Here is a 12,811-nt window from a genome sequence, read left to right as displayed (position 1 = left end):
ATAAGACTACCACCTAGATCTTGACTTTGAGGTGGTTAAGAGCAGGGACCAAGTCAAAAGGGTTTTCTTCTTTCCCTTACCGATTCTATGGTCCACTATTACATTAGTACTATGAAGAACATGACAGGAACGAAAGGAATTAAAATTAGATATCTGAAGTAATATGATTTTCTATATTTAAGCTCATGGGTTCAAGTCTCAAGGGCATTCCTTTTTAACTTTAAAAAGAAAAATTACATATATGAAAATAACTCATCAACGATGCCCGCTAATCTTCAATAGCTTGGAGAGTACTTCTTAGACCGAGAAATGATATGTTAGCGGAGTCTAACATTCCACAATAAGATTACCACCCAGATCTTTGCTTTGAGGTGGTCAAGAGCGCTTTCACCTCGGCTTCATTGGAATCCTTCCAATTGGCACGGAAAAGGAGAGCATAGTTTCACCAATGGTTCCTAAAAACATCGACCATACCCACCAGACAGGGGTTGCGAATAAAAGCCCTGTCCAAGTTGAACTTAATAGTCTTAAAGAGTATTCAAAGAGAGAGTCTTAAAGAGTATTCAAAGAGAGGGCCAACCGACTTTCTTCTTTTGCTTACCAACTCTATCCAATATGATTTCCTCCCATCGGCAATTAGGACTTTGAATAGAAAACCCCTAAACTCCTTTACAAGAAAATAAAGCTTTTAATATCGCCAAGCATATACACTATTGGCTTCTTTTTATCACCAAAAGTCAATTTTTCCATATATTCCAGATGCCCGAAAACTCCGCCTGTGTTTTTCACAGTTTGTCCCAAGCCAGGATAAAGGAGGAGGGTTGGCGTCAGGTTGTCAGCCGGCTGAAAAACTTTGCCACTCTTCTATGAAATGAATCATATATTTCTAAAGGATTCATTTAGCTGACCCCAACTAGTTTGGGACAAAGGCTTTGTTGAGTTGAGATTCCAGATGCCCGAAGCAACCGTGAATGAAGTCAGGCACTAAAGGATACGACCTTTCCCCCAAAGACAATGGCAGCACCATTCCTCCATTAAGGCTGAGAAAAGCAGTGTTTAAAAAGTCTTTGACTTGACTCGGAACTCGCCCGAGTCAACTCACTTTTACCTTGGCCGCGTTCCGCGTTGCACCGCTTCCGCATTCCGCGTCAAATCCGCATTTTTAAATACTGGAGAAAAGACCAAGGAAAAACCCAGAGAATACCAAAACGATCAAAAGCTGACACCACACCTTCCTTGCACATCAAGAATGAAGAAAGATTCTCTTCCACTACCTTGCAAAGCACATCTATTCACCATTTGTCAACTTTCTCTTTAGGATATTGATGGTATTGATTTTTTGGTAACAGTTCAACAAATACTATGGATTTTGGAGGGAGCATGGGGCCACCACACTTTCTAGTTCAATGAATTGAAAGATGGGTGCTTTCCTTTAGTGAAACTCTGACAAAAGGATCCAACCGTGAAGATATCTTTAGGATTCAGAGTCTATGTCCTCCTATCACTAGGAAGGAAGACACAAACACTACTTCAAGATGACCAAGAAGAGAGGCCAAGGATTTAAATTCCTCATCATTCAACTACCTTCGGATGATCCAAAACCACAGCCCCTTCTCCTGCCTTGCATAACAATCCATAACATGCATACCCTTCTCACATACTATCCAGTAAAGACTCGGATAACCACATCACCCTTCTCATATACTATCCCACCTCACATCACCCTTCTCAAACAACAATCCATAACATAGACACCCTTCTCATACTCTAACAAACCATATATCCTCCTAAAACACAATCACCTCTCCCCTCTCCCCTCTCCCCTCTCCCCTCTCCATATAAACCTATGTCATAAAGTCACCTTTTACACTACAGATTGACCGCCATACCCCCGAGTCTTTACCCCTACCTAACTCTCTCTCTCCCGTCCCAAACCACTAATCCTTCCCCATATTCTAAAAAATTATGTCCTGCTCCTCCCCCAACCTTCATAGCCATTTCCAAAGAAGCAGGCTATTTCAAAACTGAATATTCCCAATCCCTAGACCACCTTCCATTCTAGGCCCACAAATAATATCCCACTTCAAAAGATGCTACATTATTTTTACCCACTGCCCTTCCCACAAAAGGTCACACTGGAGCTTTTTAATGTATAAGCAACTGACATCAGAATCCTGAGAGGGGGCATAAGTAGTGAGGCTGATCAAGGTCTCCTCCGTAAGTATGATCCCCGCGCCCAACTAACAAGAAATGCTTCTTTCAATGAACCAGCCTCCTTTCAACACGCTCTATAATTGAGTTCCATAATGACTTGGAGGGGACACCAAATCCAAGAGGGAGATTGTCTACCTTGCAACCAAAAGGTTCAGCAAGATCAATCACTCTACACTCCAAGTTCCAACTTAAAACCTGCCAAGAAATTTTGCCTCTGTCTTCAACCCTAAGACCTCAAGCCACCATAGAACACATCTCAAACCACGCAATTTCTCCAATGAATTTGCTACAAAAAATGATAGTGTCATCTGCAAATTGAACGTGGGAGACAATCAACCCACTCCTAGTCTGAAAACCTTAAATCATCCCAATCTCCTCAGGTTTCGAAATGAGTTGGCTCCAAGATTCAGCCACCAAGGTAAAAAGAAGGGGAACTGTGTAGAACAGGATTTTTTTAAGGTTTTCCTTACAATCCATGGATCATTGGATGTTAAGCTTCAAGGCTAGCACACCTGCCACTCAAATTCAACATTAGAATTTGAATGGGAGGTGTGCTAACATTGAAGCTTCCCACAATTTGCTGTTGAAGACTCAAGCTTCTCACCTAGCATTCCTATCCCTAGGGTTTATCCACCTCTAATGCAATATGTAAGTTATGAGGGCTATCAGTCGCTTCATCCCTATTTATAGAGAAACAGGGTTCTCTTAAGGTTTGTCTTGAAATCCATGGATCATTGGATCATAAACTTCAACATTGGAATTTGAGTGGGAGGTGTGCTAGCCTGGAAGCTTCCCACAATTTGTCGGAGAAGCCTGGAGCTTCTAACCTGGTATTCCTATGCCTATGGTTTATCCACCTCTAATGCAATATGTAAGTTAAGAGGGATATGGGTCCCCGCTCCACTATTAATAGACAAAACTTTGGGGTTTAGAATAGGACGTGGGGTCTGCTAGAATTTAGAGACTTTTCAAAGCAAGGATAATCACAATTATTAATGTAGCTAAACAATGATTGTTTGTACCAAGGTCCCTTTACTTTTCCTCAGATTTTATTAATCTAGTTAATTTTTTTTTTGAAAGTTTAAATTAAATAAAATGAAAAAATCGTGGAAGGAACGTGCAGAAGCAGAATCTTTTTATGATGCTGACAATAGGAGAGTAATATCTCTGTCAGCCATTGAAAGATTAGAGAGATCTGCATTTCAGAGGTTAAAAAAACCTTTGATTTACGCTTTCGTTGACACGCTCATTGAGAGACCAACGAACGCAACGCCTTACTAAAGCGAGATATTAATCTAATTAATCAAATATTGTTTATATCAAGGTTCCTTTACTTTTCCTATGGGGTCAAACAAAATGAACTAATCGCAATAAACAATCTTAAGGAATTAAATTATATGCGGATGGGATGTCCCACTCTAGTAATCGAGAACTGTCACAATCATCCCACATATGACAGTCATATAAGTTAGTTGTCCCGACTCATGCCTAATTGTGATACTTTATTGGTTTGCCCACATTACAGTCATATAAGTGAGCTGCCCCGAGTAATGCCTAATTGTTATACTTTATTGGTTTATACATTATGAGACAATCAGTTCTCTGAATGCTATCCTCAACATCAAATACGCTGGTGTTCCCAAAGGACACAATCTCTATTCAGAGAATGGGATAGAGCATTTTTTTCTAAGGTGATGGCAGGAAGTCCAAAGCATGGGATTTTTTAATGAAACAAAGAACAAAGCAAAGGGAAATTAAAAGAGGGGCATATTTAAGAGTTAACACCAAAGTGGTAGCATATGGGACAACAGGAAACAAGTACATTATGGACCCTTCTAAGAATATTTGCATGATAACACCTAATGTATGGCACATATATCAAATGTGTGGCAGCGGCATTGGTGGCAAATGACATTATATAACTATTTGAGACTTGTAAATGGTCGGATGTGAGAAATATTTCTCGTTAATCCACACAGGAAAGGGGTCATCCATGCACAAATGTTTCCCCCTTTCCAATCCCTCTGTAAAATAGAACCCTTGACCCTCCTTGAAATTAAAGTGAACCTAACTATTGTGCTACAATCCCAAGTTCCCAACCTGTGTATTTTGTTTGAAGTGTGATGATAAATTTATTAAAAGAGCAAGGAAAATAAAAATCTCAAATCAGATGGTCAAGAAAACAAAGTTGCGCATCTTTTTAAACACTAGGATACTTTTGGCAGGTGACTTTTCTACTTATTAATAAACTGTAAAAATACTCGCACACAATAAGAAACTTAAAAACAAAAGGCATAGAATTATTAGTTTACAATCACAGGATCTTATAAGCCTTACAGAAATTAATCAATTGTTAATTTTTTTTAATGAATCAATTGTTAAAATAAAAAAAAATTAAGCTACCAAAATTAGACTTAGAATGTACTAATCATATAACCATTCAAAAAAATGTACTAATCATATAAAAGCTTAAGAAGCTAGAATTAACACTGGTCAAATTAGGCAGTTCCGCCAATCTAAAACTTATTTTCTAAAAAGATTATATACTCTTTTTCTTCTGTTTGGTTGCAACAACCAGAGAAAGACAAGATGCTCAAATATATCAAGTAGAGCCTCTAGGTTTCTCTCCTTCCAACAACCAGTGTGTGTGTGAAAATACAGTTGTTGCTCTCCATCCAAAATTCCCAAATAACATGCATGGGAGGAGTTCCCAAAGGATTTTCCCGACACTTCCAAAAGGGCTTCCTTCCTAGTTGAGAAGAATATTGTTGATTGAGCACTGAACCAGCCCCAAACTCCAAAGACCTTAGGACTGGCACAACAAAGGTGGCGTTAAAACGGACAGTAGACCATTAGATGATCTAATGACTCCTCAACCTCCTTAGTCCTTGCATAAGATGCACCTACTAGCAAGGAGAATTTGGTCACATATAATAATCTTTTTTGTCATAATTGTCCAAGCAGAGTTATCAAAATCTGATCCCAATTTAAACCCTATGAATCAAGCAAAATCCAAACAAAAATTTGCATTTGTAATTCAATTCAATTTAGAAAATTATAAATTACAAAATTCGCTTGAAATAGATGGAAAAAACTTGTATTATTTTTAATGTTTAAATGAGGAAATGAAGGAAGATGAGTTGGAATTACTTCATCAAAAGATAAACTGAAATGAAGTTGCAGGTTAAATTCTAAAAACATTCCCGATACGAACAGTGCTCTACAGTGGACAAGGAATCCTATCATTCAATCTGAATTCAATTAGCTCAATCTTATTTCTCTCTCTCTCTCTAGAGAGAGAGAGAGAGAGAGAGAGAGAGAATCCAAAACTCTACAAAATAAAATTCAGAGTTTGCTCTCCAACAATTTGAGATGGAGTTATATAAATAAGAATTCAAAAGCAAGAAAGCAGACTATTTTATCAGGCATCAGTTAAACCTTGAACCCTGTCGACGAAGACAGGGGACAGGCGAAGGACTTGGGCTTTCTTCCGTAATACACCCAAACAAATGAGCTGGTAGAGAAGGTCGCTGGCAAAGTCAGACGGAATCCCGAAGGATGCTACAAAAAGCAGCAAGGCTAGGGCATCATCAGGGCTGGCATTGGCAATGCCACCTTCATGGAGAAGGAGGGTCCGCCAAGCAACAGCGGCCGGCTCAGCCTCTGCCTTGACACAAGGGTCGATGATGATGCTGGCTTGGGAGAAGAAGAGGAAGAATTCGAGGATGAGGATGCAAGCCCTGCGGATGGCCACTATGGGAGAATTTATGGTATAGGCCTTTTTTCCCTGGAGATAAAAGGTACTAATGCAATCCAAGACAAGCCTTGATGGGTTGGGAGCGAGCTTCAGCGCCTTACAAACCTCGTCACGGAGCTTCTTTATGTCGTGAAAGTGGCGGGCGACATATCTTCGCAGGCCGCGGCTTTTCATGCTTTCGCAGATTCTTTCGATCTCAGAAAGACGGTGGTCCTCGGGATCATCATGGAGCTTCTTCTGAATGGATTTCTGACTAGAATGGAGATGCTGCTCTAATTCGTTCCATTGTTTGGTGAAAATGGAGAGAGCAGAGGAGACGCCATTCAACTCGCCTACACATGATTTAACAAGAGAAGAATGAGAGGAAGAAGACCAAGACAATTCCACTTGTTCTGCTTCATCTTGCGATTGTGAAAATGGGACTTGCTCTACTTTCTGTAGACACCCCATTTTGACCAGACCCAAATTCGTATTGATTGTGCAAAACCCTGTCCAATGAGTGAGTACGTGCCCCAAATTTAACCCCAGCGTAGATTAGGGTCCCGTCTAGATCCTCACAAAATTTCGTCGAGATTTGAACCCATTCACCTAGCCAACGAGCCGAGAGAATGTGCGTAGTACAGATGTAGAAAGGGAGGGTGAATCATCTTAAAGGGGGTTGTCCACGGGTAGATTAGAGGGGTCAAATTTATCATTTCGTTTTTGATTAAAAAAAAAAAATTTTGAGAAGGAGAAATCTCAGATTTGGATCTGAGATTTTGAGAAAATCTCAGATCTGAATCTGAGATTTTCAGGGATTAAGAAGAGGAGGAGAAGGATTTGCAGTCCCTCGCCGCACTCGTCCTCGGATCGGGGTCCACTCTAAATCTAAGAATCTGAATCTTAGATCCTTTAGTTGTTGTCAGTGGAGTCTTTCACTCGTGTTTTCTCTCTTAGAGCGTCTTTGACTCGTGTTTCCATTTCTTTAAGAGAGTCTTTGACTCATTTGTTTGTGTGATGTTGTTATCAGTGGAGTCTATCCTTGTGTTGTTGTCAGTGGAGTCTTTGACTCATGTTTCCATCTCTTTTGAAGAGTCTTTGACTCTTGTATCTCTCAGTTGCTCCTTTTGAAGAGTCTTTGACTCTTGTATCTCTCAGTTGCTCTTTTTGAAGAGTCTTTGACTCTTGTATCTCTCAGTTGCTCCTTTTGAAGAGTCTTTGACTCTTGTATCTCTCAGTTGCTCTTTTTGAAGAGTCTTTGACTCTTGTATCTCTCAGTTGCTCCTTTTGAAGAGTCTTTGACTCTTGTATCCCTCATTTGCTCTCTTTTGAAGAGTCTTTTACTCTTGTATCCCTCAGTTGCTCTTTTTGGAGAGTCTTTAACTCTTTTATCCTTCGGTTGCTTTTATTAGAGTCTTTGACTCATTTATTCGTCAGTTACTGCTATTAGAGAGTCTTGGACTCATTTGCTCTTATAATGGTATTATTAGAGCCTAGTTTCTCCTTTTAACTCTAGGGTTCGTCCCTAGGTTGTTGTTTTGTATTTTCCCTCCGGTCTTTGACCAAAAGGGTGAAAACATCAAAAACCTTTAAAAAAATAAATCTAAAGTGTTGAGTTTATAGCGTAGTTTGAGAGTTCGTTTCGAACTACGTTGGCTTGATCCTCTTCCACGAGGTACGTAGTGCAGCTTGAGATTCTTATCTCAGGTCCAGCCAAACTTTGTAAATAAATATACTTTAACCCTTCAACTTTGAAACCTTGTTTTTAACAAAAATCTTCCTCTAGAGTTAGGAGTTTGTCCTAGATAGAGAGTTTTAGAGTTAGGAGTTCGTCTTTGATTTGTTGTGTGCTTGTTTGTGTTTCTTTTAGAGTTAGGGGTTTGTCCTAGCTAGGAGTGCCTCCGTCCGGTTAGTTGGCGATTCACATCGCCGACTGATGACTAGGTCTTGGATACGTTAGCAATCCTATTGTTTTCCTTAGGGCATGCAGCCTAGTTACACGTAGGTTGTAGGAACCACCTGCATTAGCTTAAGGCTAACTTGCATTTAGTTAGGGCATATAGGGTGTCCTAAAATCTACAATTCACTGGAATTTAAATAATCGTTCAAGAAGCTTTAATAACTAGTCCGGTCTTTTAGATCGAGTCTAAGATAGAGGTCTAGGTGTCTTAGGCATCCTAGCTTAGAATAGACGCGAAGAACTACGTTGCCTTGATTCTCGTGGAGGCGGGGATACGTAGGCTTCTTTGGATGAACATCAGACCATCCGAGGACTCGGGCTAAATCATTTAGAGTCTTAGGATTTGTTGTGTTGTTATATTGTATATTTTGTTGTGTTTTCTTACTTTCTTGTGCAGACCTTATACCTGTAGTTGTAGCATGCATGTGTTCGTCCACCAGAACTTAGACACCAGTTAGGTATGTCACTCATAACCTAGCAATCATTAGGCGACACATCTTTTATTTTATTTTATGGGTGTTTATTATCTTTATCCTCAGGAAATGCATGCTTAGGTAGACGACTCCTGAGGATTGTTCCCATTTCACATGATTTTCGCCTAAAACTCTTCAAGGTTAATAATAAATGGCATAAGAGACCAAGTGTTCGCACTCGGGCGAATTGGGGGCGCTCTTCGGACCTTCTCCATTCGTCATCAGGCACGGACCTTTTGTATCTCTGGTTATCCATTGCAAACAGAGCATTTGTTTTGGTTCCATGGCGTGTCCATGGATGGCGACTCTGAGTTTATTTCAGGTATGTCTTGGTTTCGAGCCTTGGCTCCGGATCGAGACATATCTCTTTCTTTTATATCGCCACTCGTGCTATGCTATGAGGGTGGCATCCGTTTCGAGAGTTCCTTGGTAGAGCTCTCCTTCACACGTGGATGATCCAGAGAGGGTGTGGGGGACCCGTTCCCTCGCCGCCTATCTCGGATCGGGGTCCACAGGCTGGCGACTCTGCTGGGGAGTTTTTGAAACATTGCCTAACTCTATAGAAATGCCATTTTTACTAACTTTGGAGAAATTTGAGTTAAAATCATTTTAAATGGGAATTCTATCGTTAGAATCCAGGGGCACCGGACAGGTGCGTAATTAAAACGAGGGATTCACACACTACACATCATGCATTATCATATTTGTTATTTATTTCATTATTTTTCCTTCTTGGCTCCACGGGATAGATTTGATGCGTGCCTGACTGGGATGTTATTACATCCTAATGGTACTGTTGAATCTATTTCCAAGCTATGCGCCGGTGCTGCAGCCGTAAACACTAGGTGTACTTGTGTTTACAGCAGCCGATGAGCAATGAAGCATACTATGTATAACACTAGGTGTACTTGTGTTATACATATTAGGTATGTTTCATACGCATAGTACCCTTTAGATTGAGTCCGGAGCCTTACTTTGTTTTATATATTATGTATATACAAACTGGCCTAGTGAAATCCAACTAGGAAGTACCTGTGTTTATATACATCTGTATTGCATTCATATAGGGTCGAACGTGTGTTGCTTACACATGTGGAGCCTAGAGTTAGGAGCTTTGCCCCATTTGTAGACTAGGGTAGCTCATTTTATATGGCTACAACTCGGTCCTAGTACACACTTATCAGTCTGTCTTGAGTCGAGATTTTCTTGACTCAGCTAGATTAGAATTAGGGCTGGTGCCCCTGGTTAGGATTTGTGTATATGTGTATATACCTATATATACTGATTATGTATATTAGGATTCTCCTCTTAGTTAGAGATTCCTTATTCATTTCAATCAGTTGTATCCATTCGTTATTCAAATCTAGATCTAGTCAGTGACTTTTGACCGCCATTACCTTGGTCAGATTTAGTCCTTGATCTGTAGATTATAGGGTTTGACCTGTTGTTGTATATTCTCACCTTTGGTCAGTCCTTTAGTTGATTACCTTTTTCTGGTAACCGTTATTCACATACCTTTGGTTGAGCTAGGGTGATTCCTTGCATAGCCGTTATGCTGCCGAATTTTATCCAGAATATTTTTTCAGGCATGACCGCTATCCTTTAGAGTTAGTTAAACCATGAGTTTACCTTACTTTGACTTTCTTGTCTAGTCGTTATGCTGCCGAATTTTTCGCAACATATTTTGAACATAACGGCTACTTTTCAGAGTCAGTTCACTTAGTATGGACTTTGACCTCCTTGTATAGCCGTTGTGCTGCTGGATTTTATCCAAAGGCATGTTAAGCATGATTGCTATCCTTTGGAGTCAGTCTACCTTATCTTGATTCCCATGTATACATTGCTCAGTAGGATTAGATCCTTACCTGTTTTGTCTTGAGATCTGGCCGATAGCTCGTTTGCTGTCCTTATGACCATGATCTATCATTTTTGATCATATTGATCGTACAGTTGTTGATATCCATCATTTAGATTTTAGATCTGGTCTTTGACCCTACTTTTGTCATTCTTATGGCCATGATCTATTATCTGAGTCATTGATTTTCATTTGATCCGTGTTTACCAATCATATATTTTTTACCCTTGGATCATTTCAAAATCATTGATGCAAAAGTTTAATCTTACCTGTATTCTTTGAGTGCATGATCATTGATGAGATCGAAACTTATTTAGATTAGGGATGTTTATCGTTCCTGACTCTTTCATACCCAAAAGAAGAACATTTGTACTCAAATGAGCCTTAAAGGTGTGGATTGAGAATTCATTGAGACCCTGTTGATGTAGGTCATATTATCACTGTCTATTTTTCTTTAACCTTCATAGACAGTATTTCTTTGATTTTCAGAATAAAATACCCTTTGATGTATTTCAAGATTACTCTTTTCCCTATTTGTTCAGAATTTTTATCTCATGACTATTGATCTAGTGTGTGTGCTTCCAAGTCAACAGTCTGTGTTTAGCGAAAGACCATTCTTTCAAAAGACTGACCATATCCAAATCACTTGATCCAGGCAGTCTATTGTTTTACCCACATTGTCAACATAAGCCTTTTGTTGCCCCATTTAACCTAGACCTTGTGGAATTGCCTTTTCTGGGATTCCTACTCCAAGATCGAACTTTATAGTTATCATTCTCATGAGGAAAGGTGTATCACCTATAAGCTTTCAGTGTCAGTTCACTACCTTTGAAGAAGTGTCCTGTGTCTTTAGATTTGTCTTTCATTGAGCGTACATCAACTTTCTTTTCTCTAAGTCAGTTACATAGATGTTAAAAGAAAAAAAAAAGTGACATATCTGTCAGTCTTTCTTATATAGAGTCAGTGTTCTGTTTTCTATCAGAACTGATGAAGAGCCCATTGAGGTGTGTCAAAAATCATCAATGTACTTACAGTCTTCAATTCAATAAAATGGTTGATTTCGTATCTTTGATACTCTATGATTCACTCTTAGATCTAATGTTTAAACAACTAAAGACCCCCTTCTCGGATGAGAATGCAGACGAAATTCACCTCGAGATCTGAAAGATGGTCGAATGAGAGGAAGAGCGTCGAGCATAGCCACTTAAAGAAGAAATCAAAGCCATTGATAGTGGTATCGAAATCCGAAACTCGGGAGAAATGGATTGGAAAAAACTTTATCTCCTAAGGAGCGCAAAGAATTGATAAACCTGTTTAGAGGGGTTCGAGGTAGTCTTGCTTGATCCTATAAGGATAAACCAGGGGAATGCCCTGTCGTTGAGCAAAGCAAGATTTCATTTGCTTTAGGCATCCAGTTGAAGAGTATAATTTTAAAGAGATAAGCATCAGACATCCTGTGGAGCTGATGAGATACTGAGAGAAGATTTTCAGACAAGGAGTTGTGGAACCTTGAGCATAAATGTAAGATTTTCAAGATGGGAGTGAAGCACAGTGGTTGAAGTTTTGCCTGGCATGCCGTCAGACTCCTAGAAAATTTTTAAGTCTTTGAACCTTAAGCAAAAGAGCTTATGCACCAAATACATCAGGAGGCCATCATTGGACGTTTGAGCCTTAATAGCCAAAATCCTAACGTTTTAAAATCCTTTTGAGAACCCTTTGGGCCAACAATTTAAAGCCAATGGTTCTTTTCAAACACATTATAAACCCGGGGCATTATGCACCCGAACTACGTCGGACCTGATCCCCATTTCTTCAGGGGTACGTAGGCAACTCGATTAATTCAGGTTCGGTCAAACCTTGGGATAAAATCCCTTTTCAAAATTTTGAAGCTAAATGCTAAACCATTCTTTGAAAAATCCTTAAGCGAACTACGCGGACCTGATCCTCCATTTTTGGGGTACGTAGGTAGTCTGGCTAGACCAGATTCGGTCCGAATCCTTAGAACCTTAGGTATTCAACCATTTTGAACCCGAGCCCACCTAGAAAGCCCTTCTGGTGAAACAAGTAAAGGTTCGAGGCGAATTAAAAGAAAAACAGAAAGAAAAGAATGAGAGTCTGAAGACCCGCTAGGTTGAAAACCCGAAAGGGCGGCCTGGATAAAGTCATTTTCTTACTAAGTCAATAACCAAAGAGATTGACTTATGTAAAGTAAGGGTAGCGGTCTGATGGATTGAAATCTTGAAGATGCAATCTATTCAGAGGCAAATACTTCCCATGAAAAGTTGAGTTGAATAGAAGCAGAAGGAGTTCCTCAGTTACGTAGAATTCCCAAGTTTGAGTGCAAGCAAAAGTTGAGATAAGTAGTCTTTTAGACTGAAGACTTGGAAAGCAAAGGTTGAGACAAGTAGTCTTTTAGACTGAAAACTTGGAAAGCAAAGGTTGAGACAAGTAGTCTTTTAGACTGAAAACTTGGAAAGTAAAAGTTGAGACAAGTGGTCTTTTAGACTGAAAACTTGAAAATTAAAAGTTGTGACTTCTTTTGAAGAGGAGACTCAAGAAGACGGAGAAACAAT

General features: G+C 39.6%; 1 protein-coding gene across 1 annotated transcript; it reads right to left on the bottom strand.

Annotated features, from left to right (window-relative positions):
• Positions 1-5,635: 5,635 nt before the first annotated feature.
• Positions 5,636-6,421, bottom strand: LOC143861685 (inactive protein FRIGIDA-like). Its single transcript, XM_077372561.1, has one exon. It carries the CDS (start codon positions 6,419-6,421, stop codon positions 5,636-5,638), a length of 786 nt encoding a protein of 261 aa, XP_077228676.1.
• Positions 6,422-12,811: the final 6,390 nt, after the last annotated feature.

Source organism: Tasmannia lanceolata, unplaced genomic scaffold (assembly GCF_043159265.1).
Source record: "Tasmannia lanceolata isolate RefF3 unplaced genomic scaffold, GAP_Taslan_0.1 ptg000037l, whole genome shotgun sequence".
Lineage (NCBI taxonomy): Eukaryota > Viridiplantae > Streptophyta > Magnoliopsida > Canellales > Winteraceae > Tasmannia > Tasmannia lanceolata.
This window is presented reverse-complemented; position numbering and strand designations above follow the sequence as displayed.

Excerpts from the sequence above, each read along its gene's own strand:
- LOC143861685 (XM_077372561.1), bottom strand. The coding sequence starts at position 6,421 with ATGGGGTGTCTACAGAAAGTAGAGCAAGTCCCATTTTCACAATCGCAA.